The 18,428-nt window shown below is 42.9% G+C and overlaps 1 gene segment (V, D, J or C); it reads right to left on the reverse strand.

The window, feature by feature from the left end:
• The window catches only part of LOC145362387 (Ig heavy chain C region, secreted form-like), an 18,853-nt gene extending 2,040 nt beyond the window's left edge, over positions 1–16,813 (reverse strand). The window contains 4 exon segments of the C gene segment in view: positions 3,069–3,377; positions 4,296–4,610; positions 5,011–5,310; positions 16,717–16,813. Coding sequence covers positions 3,069–3,377; positions 4,296–4,610; positions 5,011–5,310; positions 16,717–16,813 — 1,021 coding nt within the window.
• Between the last annotated feature and the right edge of the window lie 1,615 nt (positions 16,814–18,428).

Consider the following 18,428-nt stretch of genomic DNA (forward strand, 5'->3'; position numbering starts at 1 on the left):
TATGAGTATGTGTATTTGTGCAATTGTGTCCACGTGTCTGTGTGTGCGTGTGAGTGTGTAGTGTGTCTGTATGTGTGAGTGTGTGTGTGTATGTGTGTGTGAGTGTGAGTGTGTGTATGTGTGTGTGAGTGTGTCGTGTGTGTAAGTATGTGTGTGTGAGTGTGAGTGTGTGAGTGTGTGTAGTGTGTGAGTGTGTGAGTGTGTGTATGTGTGTGTGAGTGTGTGAGTGTGTGAGTGTGTGTGAGTGTGTGAGTGTGGGTGTGTACGCCTATGTATGTATGTATCATTTTGACAGTTATGTGCATATTATCAGTGTGTGTATTTTTTTTAACTGTTGCTCCAAGTTTCACCGACAATAGTGAACTGAATATGATCCAGACAACCCGAATAATGGAACATATTTTCAATATTTTGCTGTAGAAATGTATTTTATGTGAGGGGCACGGTGATATCATGAGAGAGAATGAAATAATTCATTGATGTATCTCAGAGACCTCAGGGACAGAACAGTTGAAACCCGAGGAGGAATCTATGACTTGTTTAAACTGGTATTCTGGGAAATCAATGCCAGCACATGGTTAACAGGAACAAGAGTGTTGAGACATTTTAAAATTATGTTGCATTAGTATATTTATATTTCAAGGATTAAGATAATGATACTTCAAAATCTGTAGCAAGTAAACCGGAAACTAATTTGTACTGTTGGCAACTGGGTCCTTATAGTAGAGAACTGTTCCCTTCCAAACACGGGAGAGGGAGGAGAGTGAGCTCAGAGTTTCCCTCTCTCTACCCGGTGATACAATGTCCCTGATGGTTCTAACCACTGAGGAGGTGGAGGTGAGTGGATTAAATAATGACATTCCTCCTCTTTTCATTGAGGAAGTTTTGGGACATGGATTAGCTCCTGCTCCTCCCCTCTCTCTGCTGGGTTAGTGGGAATCCAGGATGTCAACAATTTCACTCTCCCTCAATCCGATGGGGGGAATATTTCTCCATGTTTTTTGTGTGTGACCCTCACTTCAGTTCCCAGTGGGTGCGGTGCAGCAGCTTAAAGAGGAGGTCAATGAGAGAAGCAGGGAAACAGAGATCTAAATGTTGTGTTTGTGTGTCAGACATGTTAAAAATGTCGGATTGTTTCCCCCTCAGCGGGAGAAAAGTCAGTGAAGATATTTTGCAGAATCCTGTAATGAATGTGCTCTATTCTATCCCTGACCCAGTGTCTATCTCCGCTGGGAGCACCGGTTCAACAATGTTGGGTCCGAGACATGAAAATATCTGACTCAAAATCAAAGATATGGAAGTAAAACTGAAAAACAACCAATTAAACAATTGGGTATTTCACTGATCGTTAGAGGAAAATGTTTTTATTCTTTTTATTGTAGTTTTTAATGGAAGTGAGTGACTCTCATTGACATGAATTAGCCGTGTCCATCAGTGCAAGGGAAATGTTCACAAAACTGGGTTTACCGCTGGATTTGTCAACTGTTCTGTTGATGATCTTCAAGGGGATGGCTTCATGTCCCACCACACAGGAGTAAGAAGCGCCGCTGGACCATTCCTCTGCTGCAATGGATAACAGGCTGTACATGAAGAAGGAGCTATCGCCGTTCTCCGCCACCACCTCGGTGCTCCTGTAGTTCCCGGGATTCACCGGCTTGTCGTTGATGGTCCACTTGACGAAGATCTCTCGGGGGGAGAAACCTCTCACTAAGCAGCTGAGGGAGACGAAACTCTGAGCGGAGACGTCTTCTGCCGAGGGCAGGAGGACAGAGACGACCGGTTCCCGCGGATTTGGATCTGCAGAAAATGTACAATAAATGTCAATAAACTGGAGAATTCTGGAGACAATGAAACCACTGGTTAGATATCAGGAAAATGTGCTTCGCTTCTGATTTTAACTCTTCCCATTTTTGATTTGCAGCTTGGAGGAGAGGTGAACACAATTGTTTTCTCAAATAACTCGGGGGGGGGGGGGGGGGGGCGGAGTGGAAAGATTCAGAAAGTTTACAGCACAGAATCAGGCCATTCGGCCCAACTGATCTACTTTTTCTTTTTGGTTTTCTGGTTTTTATGCTTTACATCAGGCTCTTCCCTTCTTCTTCGATCTAAACCCAATAACATCGCCTTCAGTTCACTTTTCACTCATCAACACATCAAACTCCCCAGAAAAATATCAATCGGCCCAGAGTCGTTTAGTTCAGGGGAGACCATTAATGCACTGAATACTAAACATTGAGTAGTACACTTTCACTGGAGATAGACACAGTGATGCATTTACATACAAACATAGAACAGTACAGCACAGTACAGGCCCTTCGGCCCTCGATGTTGTTCCGAGCTATGTCCAAACCCACTATCAGTCTATCCCACTCCCTATCATTCTGGTGTGCTCCATGTGCCTATCCAATAACCGCTTGAAAGTTCCTAAAGTGTCCGACTCCACTATCACAACAGGCAGTGTATTCCACACTCCAACCACTCTCTGAGTGAAGAATCTACCTCGGACATCCCTCCTATATCTCCCACCATGAACCTTATAGTAATGCCCCCCTAGTAACAGCTACATCCACCCGAGGAAATAATCTCTGAACATCCACTCTATCAATCCCCCTCATCATCTTATAAACCGCTATTTAGTCGTCGCTCATCCTCCTCCGCTCCAAAGAGAAAAGCCCCAGCTCCCTCAACCTTTCCTCATAAGACCTACCCTCCAAACCAGGCAGCATCCTGGTAAATCTCCTCTGCACTCCACTATCACAGCAGGCAGTGTGTCACTCTCTCCAATGCTTCCACATCCTTCTTACAGTGAGGTGACCAGAACTGAACACAATATTCCAAATGTGGTCTCACCAAGGCCCTGTACAGTTGCAGCATAACCCCACGGCTCTTAAACTCAAACCCCCTATTAATAAACACTAACACAATATAAGCCTTCTTCACAGCTCTATCCACTTGAGTGGCAACCTTCAGAGATCTGTGGATATGAACCTCAAGATCTCTCTGTTCCTCCACATTGCTCAGAACCCTGTCGTTGACCCTACATTTATTGTTTCAATCTCTCAGCTCACCTGTTTCCTTGTGGATAGATGTTCTTAGAGGAGTCGGCAGATCCTGATGGCTCACCACGCACTCAAACACAGCCGCACTCAGCCAGGCTTGTGTGGAGATGCTGAATTTGCTGATCACGCTGTCACGATCCGCTCCGGGCTTTCCGGCAATCTCTGATTTCAAATACTTCCTGTCATGGATCCAGGACACGTTAACTCCATCAGGAGGATGAGAAATGATGCAGGTTAAGGTCGCGGTCGCCTCCAGTAAGACCTGTTCTATTGGTGGTGGCTGTATCTTCACTGTGGTATCAAGGCACTGGGGAGGATCTGTGAATGAGAAATGGAAATGAACCCTAGTTCCCCTTCAGAAGCAGGACAGCAGTCTTCAGCCTGAAGGAGACAAAGTCGCCTTCAATATATCAATCTCCAACTATCGCCTTTCACCTTCCATGGCGAATGGGAAACCAGCTTGCTGTATGGAATTATTCCCTGTATTAAATATTGGAGCAGCGGTAACATTTCCATGAATCAGGATTGGAGAATTCCCAAACAAACACACCATCCTGAACTCAGGGAAAAAGTACTGACCGTTGGTTTATAAATAGGGTGGATGCACTTTCTAATATTTTACCCCTGTGCTGTGACCTGTGAAACAGTCTGACACCTACTGTCTCTCCAAATTTTACCAGCTGTCTCAGGAACAAGCTGACATCAAGGCCACCTCACTCACTATATTGCTTCAAACCGAAAGGGGACACTCTTTTAAGGGGAGGCAGTGGCATATGGTGTTGTCAATCAGCTTATAACCTCGGGCTAAGACTCTGGGGACACAGATTCGAATCCCATCATTGCAAATATGAAATTTGAATTTTGTAAAAATCTACAATTAAAAGTTGAAATGGTTCTCATGAAGCTATTGCTGTAAAACCCCTCCTCGTTCACAAATGCTCCTGAGCAAAATCAACCTGCTGCCTTTATCTGGCCTGGCATGCATGTGACTCCAGATTCACAGCAACGTGAGTGACACTTCAGTGCCCTCAGGTTTGGGAAATAAACGCACATCTCAGGAAGGGATAACAAAAAAATTGTTTTTCTGATGAAATTCTGAATGAGATATTGTCCTAATGCAGCAAACTACAGGACAATAACTTACAAGTTATTCTATGCTTTGTACCAACTTTAATAGATCCCTAATTCTGATTAACATCAGAATGATATATGTTGTCCTCTGATTGAGTCTCTTACCCTGAGATGCGCTGATGTCCAGACGCTGAGTGTTTCCTTGGTGAGTGACCTGGCAGGTATAGACCGCTTTGCTGAACCATTCCCCAGCGGAGACTGTCAGCCGACTGCTGGCCGAGAAGTTCCCGTTCACTTCACAGGGGGGAGAGGTGACAATTCCTGAATGCGTGGGTTTCCCATTCTTCAGCCAACTCACTTCCATTGACCCTGGCTGGAAATCGATGATTGAACAGACGATGATTGCGAATTTCCTGTTTGAGATTTCTTTACTGGAACTCACGGTGAGGATAACAGTTGGATGGATCACAAGCGGAGGGCCTTCAGAATAAAAAAAAGATCAGTCATTTCCTGCAGAAGATGTGGATCAATTAAACTTTTGTCAACAGAGGGTAGTAAGGGCGTGGAATGCCCTGCCTGCAGCAGTTGTGGACTCGCCAATTTTAAATGGTCAGTGGATAGGCATATGGATAACATTGGAATAGTTTAGGTTAGAGGGTCATTAGATTGGTTCCACTTGACGGCGCAACATCGAGGGCCGAAGGGCCTGTACTGCGCTGGAATGTTCTATGTTCTATGTTCTAACTGATTTGCAGTCAATAGACACTAACTGGACCAATCCAGAGGGCAGGATTATGCACATCTATTTAAATGAGTTATAACCAAGGCCCTACATGTTAATCACAGTGTTTCTGTTTTACACAAACTCCACAACACTTACATGGCATTTCAACACTCTTGACTGTGTTGATGTGTCGAACCTCACAGTCAATTGTGGGACATTCTCCCGCTGAGTCGCTGATGGTTAACTGGCTGCTCATGGTGTAGGTTCCATCCGTATTTCTCACTGACGGGAACGTCTTAGACCCAATGGTAAACGGCTGCCCTTTTTTCTTCCAGGTTAGTTTGGCAACATCTGGAGAGTAATTCATCGCCAAACATCCGAAGGTGATGGAGCCGTCGGAGTTCTGTTGCTGACAGGAGGAGACCAGGCCGTAGAGAGTGGGCGCAGATGGTGTCGCTGGGAAAGAATAGCCAATTGAACAAGTTAGAATCGTGCGTTTATTAAGTCAACAAACATATTGTTACAAATAGGTTTCTATATTAGATATAGCTCTTGGTGTTAAAGGGATGAAGGGATGTGGGTAGTAGGTGTGATCAGGATAGTGATGAGCTCTGACCAAAGTGAATGGCGGAGTAGGCCCAAAGGGCCGAATGGCCTACTCCAGCTTCTATTTTCTATGTTTCTATCTCGAACATTGATTAGAATTATGAACTTATCCCTAATATTTCCCGAATAAATCTTTCATCCGCCTTTGAGATGATGTTACTTCTATCATTTGGGAATTGTCATCTCTGTAGAAACTCATATCCTTGTCTCCACTTCTATCAAATTAGGAAGAAAAAAAACACATTCTGTTAGTCTCACAATGACATGTCATTCATTGGATAAACAGAGAACAGCAAAAATTTTCTCCATTATTGCAGCAACTATTTATTTCTCAAACAACAGCAGTGTGTGATGAACCGCTGTTTATTTCTCAAACAACAACACTTTGTGATGAAGAAGTTCTCCCTTCATTCAGACTATCCACTCACCTGATGAGGGAGCTCCAACAGCTTGTGATTGCAAATAAACCTGTTGGACTTTAACCTGGTGTTGTGAGAATCCTTCCTGTGCCCACACCAACCTCACTCCGGCACCTCCACACTAGTTTTGGAAATTGCCTGTGTTCAAACTGATTGGTGCCCCTTCCTCTCTCCAACTCACTGCCTCTCACTGCACAAAACGGAGATTAGTGACTTTGCTTCAAAAATACCTCCGGAATGAATACTTACTGAATGATCAGGGAACTCTAAATGTGATTATAAATTCAAATAAATCCAACAGTGACCAATTGAAGGATCATACATTAATAGCAGGAGTTTCCCATTCGGGTCCTGAAGTCTCCTCCATCATTCACTGAGATTACAGATGAGCTGATTGTGGTGCTAGCTCTATTCTGAACCTCCCCACTCCGCCCATCCATCACCCGCTCTCTGCCCATCTCCCCAGCTCTTTGCCCTTTCCCCTGGCTCTCTGTCTTTCACGGTGGCTCTTTTCCCCTTTTATCCAGCTCTCTGTATTTCCACCTGGTTCTCTACACTTCCCTCCAGCTCTGTGCCCTCTCCCCCGGCTCTCTGCTCTTTCCCTCAGCCCCTTCCGCTTTCCCTCAGCTCTCTGCCCTCTGTCCCTGCTCCCTCCCCTCTGTCTCCTTTCCCCCGGCTCTCTGACCTTTCCCCCTGACTCTCCTGCCCTTTCTCCTGCCTCCCTACCCTTTATCGTGCCTCTCCGCCCTTTTTCCTGGTTCTCTCCCCTTTCCCTGGTCTTTCTGCCCTTTCCCCCATCTCTCTGCCCTTTCTTTCAGCTCTCTCCCCTTTCACTGGTCTCTCTGCCCTTTCCCCCTGCTCCCTGTCCTTTCCCCTCTCTCTCTACCCTTTCCCCTGGCTTTCCGCCCTGTTCCCCGCCTCTCTGCCCTTCCCCCAGCTCTCTGCTGTTTCCCCTGGCTCTCTGTCCTCCCCCCACCCCGGCTCTCTGCCCTTTCCCTCGCCCCCTGTTCTCCCCTGACTCTTTGTCATTGCCCCTGGCCCCGAGCCCCCAGCGATTCCCTCCAGCTCTCTGCACTCCCAGGGCAACTCCCACCTTTGAACACCAAACTGCCACTTGAGATCTTTCTTCTCTCTCGTTGCAGACGCTCACCACACAGATTCAGTGAGTGTGAGTGAGGGAATGTGAGTGTGTGAGGGTGAGTGATTAAATGAGTGAGAGTGGATGAGTGATGGTGTATGTGTGAAGGAAGGCGGGGAATTGAGGGTGCGTGAGTGAAGTTCTTGAGTGAGGATGAGTGATTGAGGGTGAGTAAGTGTGGGTGAGGGTGAGAGGGTGTGAGTAAATGAGGGTGCGTTAAAGAGGGTAGGTGAGTGAAGGAGGCTGAATGTGAGTGAAGGTGGCTGGATGAGTGTAGGTAAGCAAGAGTGAAAAAGTGTGGGAGAGTGAGTGAGGATGTGTGAAGGTTAATTGAGATGGGCGAGTGGAAGTGAGTGAGATTGAGTGAATGAGGGTGAGGGAGTGAATGTAACTGTGTAAGTGAGGGGTGAGAGTGAATGAGTCAGGGTGTGTTACTGAGGGTGGTGTGTGAGGGAGAATGAATGTGGATGGGTGGGAGAGTGAGGGTGAGTGAGTGAAGGTGTTTGAGAGAGGATGAGTGATTGAGGATCTGTGGGTTAGGGTGCGTGATGTTGAGTGATGATGAGTATGTGAGGGTCTGTGAGTGAATGTAAGTGCGTGAGTCTGAGTGAGTTTGAATGGGTGAGGTGGCGTAAGTGAGAGAGACAGAGACGGTCATTGAGCTTGAGTCTGTGGGGGTGAGTCTGGGTGATTGAGGGTCGGTAGGTGAGTGAGTGAGTGTGAGTGAGAGTGAGTGAGACTGGATGAGTGAGGGTGGGTAAGTGGGGTGAGTGAGTGAGTGTGAGAGAATGGGGTGAGTGAGTGAGTGAGAGTGAGTGAGACTGGGTGAGTGAGGGTGGATTAGTGGGATGAGTGAATGAAGGTGAGTATGAATGTTGGTGACTGACTGAGGGTCCAAGTCAGTGAGTGAGGTTGAGTGAGTGAGGTTGAGTGAGTGATGGTGTATGAGTGTGGGTGGCTGAGTGACAGTGAGTTAATGAGGGCGCGTGAGGGTGAGTGCGTGAGGGTGAGTGAGTGAATGTGGGTGCGTGACTGAGGGTGTGAGAGTGAGTGAATGTGAGTGAGTCAGTCAGGGTGTGAGAATGAGAGAGGCAGGGTGTGTGATTGAGGTTGAATGAGTGAGGTTGAATGAGTGTTTGTGGGTGAGTGAGGATGGATGTGAGTGAGTGAGTGATTGTGAGTGAGTGAGTGTGTGAGGGTGTGAGGATGAATGAATCAGGGAGTGTGTTTGACTGAACGAGTGAGGTTGAATGAGGGTGTGTGAGTGCTTGTGGGTGAGTGAATGGGGATGGATGATTGTGGTTGAGTGAGTGAGGGTGAGTGAGTGAGGGTGAGTGACTGAGGGTGAGTGTGTGGGGGTGAGTGTGTGGGAGTGAGTGTGTGGGGGTGAGTGTGTGGGGGTGAGTGTGTGGGGGGTGAGTGTGTGGGGGTGAGTGTGTTGGGGTGAGCGACTGTGGTTGAGTGAGTGAGGGTGAGTGACTGATGGTGAGTGAGTGGGAATGAGTGATTGTGGTTGAGTGAGTGAGGGTGAGTGAGTGAGGGTGAGTGAGTGAGAGTGTGTCAGCAAGGGAAGGTGGGTAAGTGAGGGTGAGTGAGTGGAGTTATTTGTGTGAGGATGAGAGATTGAGGGTGAGTGAATGAGGGTGAGTAAGTGAGAAAGTGTGTCAGCGAGAGAAGGTAGGTAAGATAAGGTGAGTGAGTGAAGTTATTTGAGTGAGGATGAGAGATTAAGGGTGAGTGAATGAGGTTGAGTGAGTGAGAGTGTTTCAGTGAGGGAAGGTGGGTAAGTGAGGGTGTGAGTGAAGTTATTTGAGTGAGGATGAGAGATTGAGGGTGAGTGAATGAGGTTGAGTGAGTGAGAGTGTGTCAGTGAGGGAAGGTGGGTAAGTGAGGGTGAGTGAGTGAAGTTGTTTGAGTGAGGATGAGAGATTGAGGGTGAGTGAGTAAGTGTGGATGAGGGTGAGAGAGTCAGTGAGCCACCTCCTCCTCTCCCTCTCCATCGATCTTTTCCCGATTCTCTCCATTGATCAGCTTTCAGTAACAGAGCTGTGTAAAGTCAGGAATCAGTGTAGATCACCGGGCAGCTGCTTTAACGTCGGGGCCTTTCTTTCAGAAACACGGATCAGTGAACAAATAGACAGACTGAGGGAGCTGGAAGGGAAGCTTCCAGCAAAACTAGGGTCACACAGGAATCAAACACCAAGTTTACACCAGTATTGGGGAGCCAGGCGGACTTAGTCTCAGCCAGATCCCTTCTTATTGATTGTGTCTTTGTGTCCGGTGTAACACATGGAAATCCCTACTTCTGACCTCCTGTTGGATGGAATGTGTCATTGATGAAGCAATAGAAGATTGTTGGTCCCAGAACAGCCCCCTGCCGAACTCCAGCAGTGATTTCTCAACTTAGATGTTTGACCTCCAACCACCATCGCCATCTTGCTTTGTGCTAAATATGATTCCAAACAGAGAAGAATTTCCCGCTGAAACTTATTCACTTGAGTTTTACTCGGGCTCCTCGATCCCACCCTCATTCAAATGTTAGTGGGGGAGGGGGAGGGGGTGGCCGAGGTGGCACAGTGATTAGCGCTGCTGCCTCACAGTTCAATTCCCGATATGAGTCATTGTGTATGGAGTTAGTAAGTTCACCCCGTGTCTGCTTGGGTTTCCTTCGGATGCTCCTGTTTCCTCCCACAGTCCAAGGAAGTTTGGGTTTAGGGGACTGGCCGTGCTAAATTGCCCCTTAGTTTCAGGAGGACTAGTTAGAGTAAACACATGTGGTTATGGGGATAGGGCTTTGGTGGGATTCCTGTTGATGCAGACTCGATGGGCTGAATGGCCTCCTTCTGTACTGTAGGATCTCGTGATTCTGTTCTATGATGTAAATGACAGTCTCTCTGACGTATGTGAGATGGGAAGTGTGTGAGTGTGTGTTTGGGTGTGTGTTTGATAGAGAGCGAGGGTGAATGTGTGTGTGAAGGTGCCTGTGTGTGATAGACTGTGTTTGCACATGTGTGAGACAGTGGGCTGCGTTTGCAAGAGGGGGCAGTGTGTCTATTGGAAAGCAAAATAAACTGTTCATGAGAGTGTGGAAATGTGCATGGAATTGCGTGTGAGTGAGAAAGATGTGTGCAATGTGTGTGGGTGACAGAAGCAAAGTGTGTGTGTGTGTGTGTGTGTGTGTGTGTGTGTGTGTGTGTGTGTGTGTGTGTGTGTGTGTGTGTGTGTGTGTGTGTGTGTGTGTGTGTGTGAGAGAGAGAGAATGTTTGCGCGAGACAGTGCTTATGTGAGAGATTGTGTCTGTGTATAAGTTAGAGTGTGCGCATAGGTCTATATTTGTGAGAGAGTGTTTATGTGTGAGCTCGTGTGAGAGAGCAAGAATGTACAGTTGTGAGGTAGTGTGTGCAAGAGAGATAGAAATATATGTGTGTGTGTGTGTGTGTGTGAGAGAGACGGATGTGTGTGCAAGAGGAATTCAGAGAGAGTGTGTGTGAATACATGTGAGACAACTTGAGCGTGTGTGACAGAGTTTGGGAGAGAGAGTGCGTGTGCGAAAGCGTGAGACTATGCTTATGTGTGAGTATGTGTCTGCGTGTAAGAGAGAATGTATGTGGAGGTGTGTGCGTGTGAGTGTTTTTGTGTTTGAGAGATGAGAGACTGATTGAGAGAGCGGAAGGATGTCTGGATTTGTATTTGAGACAGACTATGTAGACCGTGAGAGAAAGAGAATGTGTGTGAGATATCGTATGAGAGAGAAAGTAAGTGTGTGTCTGTATGTGTGAGAGAATATGAGCGTCTGTGTGTGTGTATTTCTGTGTGTGAGAGTGTGTGATGTGTGTAAGTCTCTATCTGGCTGATTCAGTCTGGAAAAGCACCCTCACTCCACACATACTCACCCACTCACACAGTAAGTGGGAGTGACAAGCGTGCACAATACGGACTGTGGGGCACGGGTTGGAAAAAACATTTAAATCTTTCACAAGTCAGTCACAATTGAATACTTTTCTCTTTCCTCAATGAGAGAAACTTGTAAAACCTCACGCAATCTGACACAATCCAGGGCAAAGCCACCCACAAGATTACCCACCTCCTCATTCACCCTATTCACTCTCTCCATCACTAACAAGCAGTGCCAGCACTGTGTGTATTATATACAACATGCACTGCAGCAACTCACCAAGGCTCCATAGATTGCACTGTCCAAACCCGCTGCCTTTACATCCTAACAGGACAAGGGCAGCAGCCACATCTGAAACACTATAACCTGTAAGTTCCCCTCCAAAACACACACCATCCTGACCTGAAACAATATCTCAATTCATTCATAATCGCTGGGTCAAAATCCTGGAACTCCCTGCCTAACAGCAGGGCGGATGCCTGCAGCATATGGACTGCAGTTGTTCAAGGATGCTTCATATCAACACTTTGTGAAGGAACAATTAGATTAAAAATTCTGGCCGAGCCATTGTCTCTAAAATGCCTTTAGAAGATTAAAAATAATCTGCAAGTGAATTTGACCCTTCAACTGTCAAACTAAACAGTTCAGGGGCTGCTGTAGTACGGAGCACAATATTGTAAATCTCACTTCGTATTTGTTCATCGAACATTCCCAAGGCCGGTACACCACTGCTTAAAAATCACCCAATTCTCCCTCTACAGTCTGATGTTTCTGCTTCTCTGATGGACACAATATGCTTTAGGGGTTTAATTTATGAGACGCCGAGTGAACAGTCACATTTCTCACAGATACAAGTGCATTGAAGAAATAAATCAAATTTCACTTCCTGCAGGACAGGAGAAGGAACCAGAAGATTTATAACCAGTCAGGGAGATTCCTGGTCCCAACACAGTGACCACACGCCCCGAAACAGAACAGACACAAACAGTTCAACAGTCGATTTCCCAGCAGAAAGATCTGATCAATCTGTCAATTTCAAACTGTTGGATTCTCATTGATCAATAGTCAACTTACAACAACAGAAAATCAATAACGTATTTTGAATTAAACGGATATTCATTTCAGAACTCCTCTCGACTTTTAATTATTTCTCTCTGTCTGTCTCACTTCTCGAAAACTGTGTAAAAATGCAATTTCGCTGAAAATGAGCAAAAATGACAGATTCAGGACAGTTCAATGTCCCTAACAGAGGTACAGTGACACAGTAACAGTTCAATGTCCTTAACAGAGATACAGTGACACAGTAACAGTTCAATGTCCCTAACAGAGATACAGTGACACAGTAACGGTTCAATGTCCCTAACAGAGATACAGTGACACAGTAACGGTTCAATGTCCCTAACAGAGATGCAGTGACACAATAACAGTTCAATGTCCCTAACAGAGATACAGTGACACAGTAACAGTTCAATGTCCCTAACAGAGATACAGTGACACAGTAACAGTTCAATGTCCCTAACAGAGATACAGTACAGTAACAGTTCAATGTCCCTAACAGAGATGCAGTGACACAGTAAGAATTAAACAAACCAGAAAAAATTACATTGAAAATCGTTACCTGATGTAATTAAGAAATTAGATCCAATGTAATCAACAAAATAATCAAGGCAAAACACCTTATCGAGCCGAGCACAGCTGAGTAAAGAAATGTTTTGTTTCTGAATTCATTTTGATACAATTAAATATTCTCTAAAACTGATGATATTTTGCACGCTCGTGCAATATTCAAGGTCTTTTGTTTTGAATTAATCAGCGTCAATATTACATTTTAAGTTATTGTTAATTGTCAGTTAGTTCTCCTGCCAGCTGATTTGTACTCTGTAGTAAAATGAGTTTTCAATCATTCAAAACGTGCTTCTGCCCCCAACTTTGTTAAATAATTAGGTTACAATTAAATCTCAATGTTAAACTATAATTTCAAATTACTGAATGGAAACATTCCAACATCTGTCATTCATTCACTTAAATCTAATCACATTGTAATATTTTACTTTTCACTTTTACTATTATAACCAACAAACGTGTTAAAAATGCGTACTTCTGAGTTTGTACAGACTGTAACGGCCCGGCCGTTTGAAATCAATAATACTGCTTCCGAGATTTAATAATTTAGACCACCCAAAAAACTTCATTACTGAACACATTGTTTAATTAAAGAAGATCTGAATTAAACAGTGCAAACACAAAGACAACAATTGATTCAAATCCTCTGTAACGCTAAAAACATGATGTAGAATATAAGTCTCGACCTTTTCTTCATTATAATATTTAATAAGAATTAAACATAAGCTTCAGTTAGTATGAATTCTTCCATTCTGTCATTTATTCTTCCGAGAATTCTATTCTGTGTTTAACATTAATGGGAGACATGATGTTAAGTGCTGAGTTGATATTATTTTTAAAATATTTATAATATATTATTTTTATATAAAGTAATCTTTTTGAATTTCAAGCATTTAATTGTCAATCTGTAGCCAGTTTCTGTTGACACTTTACTACAATTCAAACACAATCATTTGAACAATTTTACTTGAGTGTCAGCGAATTCCATCTGTCAGAAAACTCTCTTCACTCTGTCAAATTTTTATAAACTGTTTGATTCTAATTGATCAAAGGTCAAATTACAACAGTGAAAAAAATCAATAAACATTTTAAATTAACCTGATGATCATTTTAAAACCCCCTTTGCCTTTTAACTATCTCCCCCTGACTGTCTCAAATCCCAAAAACTGGGCAATTATTTTTTTCTGAAAAAGAGGACTTCGAATATAACAGATTCAGGGCCGTGTAATGTCCCTAACAGAGATACAGTGAATTGTAATTCATGTTTTATTTTAATATGTAACCATTAGTTAACATGAATAAAATTCCCTAACATATACTTATTTTATTTTCCGAAACTTTTCTGCTTTATCCCTACAAGAATATTCAAACGCAATTTTATTTTCATTTAGCCAGAACTACTCAGTTTCACTGAGCTGAAACAATGTAAAAACAATTGAGGAACACCAAACAATTTCACAAATTTTGAGATGCGATAAGTAATTAATTATCTCGGTATCTAATTTAAAAAAATACTTAGAGCGGATAATCTGGTTCCAATTGCATAGAAAAAAAAAATAATAATCGGATACAAAAATTTCCAAAAAGGAAATTATTCTGCAAAACTCGTATTCCAGTAAATGCGAACTTAATCTGGGATATACCGATTAATGCAAAGTATCTTGCTCAACTGAGCGCTGCTGTGAAAACAGCAGGTTATCATTGAAATAGCTTCTGGAATTGTCACAAAATATTTCCAGTCTGGAAAATGTTCTGGTCATGTTAATTGTGTGAAATACACAACAGAACTATTAAAGGGGATTATTGCTAAATTATTAATATAAAATAATCTGTGGTGAATATGGAGTTAAATTACCGATTAATAATTCTTTGATTTACATTAATTTTACTATTAAACTTGTTCATGGGAAGTTTGTGATTGCAGCAAAGACTAAGTGTCCGAATGAGCGTTGTAAGTCATGACTCACTTGAATTTGTAAGCGTTATTTAAAATTTATAAAAATGCTGCGATATCTTTTAGGTGTTCTTTCCCCCCAACCTGCTTGTTTTCTCCCTACATGGATTTTCAAACTCAAAGATTGTTTGTGTTCAACCAGAAAACATCTAAACTCTCAACGGCACCGTTATACACTATTTAAACAACACAGAAATACTGCCACAAAGCCAAACCATAGCACAAATTTTAAACATTCACAGTGACTGCACCACAGAATCTCCTCAGCAGAAACACAACAAAACACATCAATGAGGGAATGAATCCGCTTCACAGAAAAACAGCTCAATTATCCATTCAACAGAATCAAGTGTAACATTGCAAAATAAATCTCAATATCGAATCTAGCAAACCAGCTCTTAACCAATTATTAAACTAAACAGAAATCTAGAATAATAACAATAGCATTGCGAGGAGGTGGAATTTGTCCAACAAATTAGCATTGAAACTTTATCACATCTTATTCATATTGGGTCATATTTCAAACATATTTAAACATTTGGATGGTAAAAGTTCCAGCCATCAAATGCCACCGAGATTAAACATTGCAGGTACCCCAAAATCTGAATGCAGTGACAAACTATGTTCTGAACGAGCGGCTTAAGCCGTTATGACTAAAGATTTTAAACATACAAACACAATAAAGCCTGCTTTATTTCTCCCTGCAGTTATGCATCAAGCAGTTGCGACCCGCAGAATGTTCATATTCAATCACAAAACGTGTAACAGCTCAGTGTCACTGAGTTCAAACAATGCAGAAACACCAAATTAATTCACAAATTTTACGTATTTAAAGTCACCCAGATACATAATCTCCTCACCAGAGATAAAAAAGCATCACTGAGAGACTGAACCCCGCTTCATGCAGAAGCAGCACAATTCTACAAACACTTTCAACAGAATCAAGTATAACATTTACAGAAATGTTTAATATAAATTCCAGCCAATTCTCCCATCATCAAACTAATTAATGTTTAGAATAAGCAGAAATTATTGCACAGCAGCACCAGCATTGTGAGTGAGTGGAACATTTTCACTGGATAAATATAGAAATTTTAGATTTTTTACTATTTTTGGTTTAAATTTCAAACACTTGTGCAGTAGATGGTACAACCCGCAGCCACTAGATGTCGCCGAGATTCAACGCTGCAGAAACGGTGAATTGTTTCACAGACATTCGGATTTTAAAGTAACCCAACCACACAGTAACCTCAACAGATAAACACAAAATCCCAACAATTTGGGATTGAATCCCTCAGCAGCACCTATTGTCCAGAAAGAGCGGAATTCTAAAACCCCTTTGCAGCAGAATCACAGGAAACATTGTAACAATTCTCAACCGAGAATCCACCAAACTCACATTCCTGTTACCACATGGATTATTAGTACAGATAAAAATATAAAACAAAGACACATGTAAACCAGTTACTCAATAAGTGGATGGTTCTTACCTGTAGTCACCGTCACCATGGTCCCTTGTCCCCAGTAGTCGAAACCATCACAGTGTCACATTCTGTAGGCTGTGTCATACAATAACCGTCCCTGTACAAAATAGACACAAAATCACCATTTTTTTAAATATTCACAAACCCAAGGAAAAGCAAAATAAATTAATGTTCATTAAATTATAATTGTATTTCTGGATACCATTTGACATTCATAAATGACCCTAATGTTTTATATTTCACAGAGTGACACGTGAACATGTTGTTGAAAACACACATCGATAATTGAGTAATTATCAAGATTTTCCATGTTTATTCTTGTCATGTGGTCAGTGCTGGACATAAATAATACTGTGCTGTGATTACAGTTGGGATTTAAAAGTGACACTGATCCAGTTTCAGTCAATCAGTGCTGAGGGGTTTTTGTATTGACAGTAACTGCTGTGTAGCTCCAGCTATCACAGTGAATCACAGCATGACAAATACTGAGGCGGACTGTTAGCTGTAAAATACAGACAGTTAATTTCACTGCTGTTTCAAAAGCCTGTTCCCAGCTCGTTAAGGGTGACTCAGTGAGAGATTTCAATTTTTACTGGTCATTGCATTGATAAAGGGGGTTAGAAACTTTTCCACTCTCTGTGCACATTCAGCGTGTAAATCAATAACAATAAAATTGAAGCATTTTACATCTTAAAAAGAAACAATGCTGTTTCTAAGTATTATTTTGTTGAACCCTCATTTACTTCGGCATTCGGCAATGGCATTGGTCACAAATTTAAGCAACGTCCTTTTCTGAGGTTTTTGTGTGAGGATGGCGCTTTTCTCCGCACTGTGACCCATCGCTATAGTATCACAGTGACACACACCCATACAAAAACTGCACTCACTCTGTTCAGTCCTGCTGTTCAATATTCACTTCAAATGGACCATTAGTTTTGCTCTAATGTAAAATGTAGGCAACTGTTTATATAAGACAATCTATCAGTAATATTAAAAAGAGTAATATATCGTGTGTGGTACTTGCTGAAACGACAATGAATATAAAGTCAGTGAAAAGCTCACCAGTTATATCGGTGAGTTTGGGAAGTTTTACTGTTAAATGCATTCTGTGTTACTTTTATTTTAAACACGATTATAGTTTGGTTCTGACCACCCTCGATCATATTGCATTTAAAACAGATACTGACCTTCAGGTTATGATGAAAGTAGCGGAATCCCCTCTCGGGCTGTTCTTGTCCGGGTGCAGCCCTGGATCCTCTCGCTGTGGTCTCTGGCACAGTAATAGATGGCCGTGTCTTCAGTCTTCAGTGTCGTCATGTCCAAAGAGAAGATGTTGTTTGAAGTGTCTGCGGACACAGTAAATCGACCCTGAACTGATGGCGCGTAGTAGCTGTTGCCGTTATAAGCATCGTAGCTAGCCAGCCACTCCAGGCCCTGTCCGGGAACCTGCCGGATCCAACCCATGCCGGAGTAGCTAAGATCGAACCCGCTGGTTTTACAGGTCAGTTTCAGGGAACCTCCGGGACGCCCGGTCTCTGCCTCTGGCTGGGTCAACACAACATCCGAATGGACACCTGTAAAAATAGATCAAAAACACCAGGGATTAATCTTAGTGAAATGATTGCTGACTCTGGAACATTCCAGTGAGACATTAACATTGAGACAGTAACAGTGAGAGACTTGAACAATAATAAAAAAAAATACTCACCAGATAAGAAAGTCAGCAACAAACTGAGAGAAATGGCCGACCTCATCTTTCTGGTGATTTGGGGGAAGTGGTTGTGTCAGGAACTCAGTGAACAAACCAGCTCCCGGACTGTTGGATTCCGGTCCCAGTGAGCGGTATTTAAATACCCGGCAGAAGGGGGCGGCTTTCCAGGCGCCGCCTGTTGATTCCCTGCTGGAGGCGGCGCCTGGATCCACGTCCCACCTTCCACACCCCCAACAGAATGGACTCGGAGATTTACAATAGATTAATATTAAAATGGACATTTTATCAGTATCGGGATATTTGTTTGGCTAAAATGTTTATTGTATTGTCCGCATTATTTCTGATGACGATATTACAGTTCATCATCTCTTTACTTTTAAAATAACTCATTCCATTGTAAATATGGTGATTTTATTACCACACCCCCAACAAGAAAATAAATCTAAAAATGATGAAATAACATTTTGGAACATTAGACAATTTTGCAACAATTCCGTGTCTCTGCCAAATTACAATAATAAAGCACAATTTATCAGAAGAAATACCATCGATTTCTGTAACTAAATGTGTAGAATACACAAAGTGATTCTATTTACAGTGTGGATGGCTATCACTGTACAATTTGGGTTTGGAGATGAGAAGAAACTCTCACACAATACAATGTTTCTCGTTATATTTGTCAAACTGCCCTAATCTCGAAGGCAGGCCTTTGAAAATAATGAGAATCCCAACCTCCTGATAATT

Source organism: Carcharhinus amblyrhynchos, unplaced genomic scaffold, assembly GCF_965287045.1.
Source record: "Carcharhinus amblyrhynchos unplaced genomic scaffold, sCarAmb.v2.hapA scaffold_38, whole genome shotgun sequence".
NCBI classification, from domain to species: domain Eukaryota; kingdom Metazoa; phylum Chordata; class Chondrichthyes; order Carcharhiniformes; family Carcharhinidae; genus Carcharhinus; species Carcharhinus amblyrhynchos.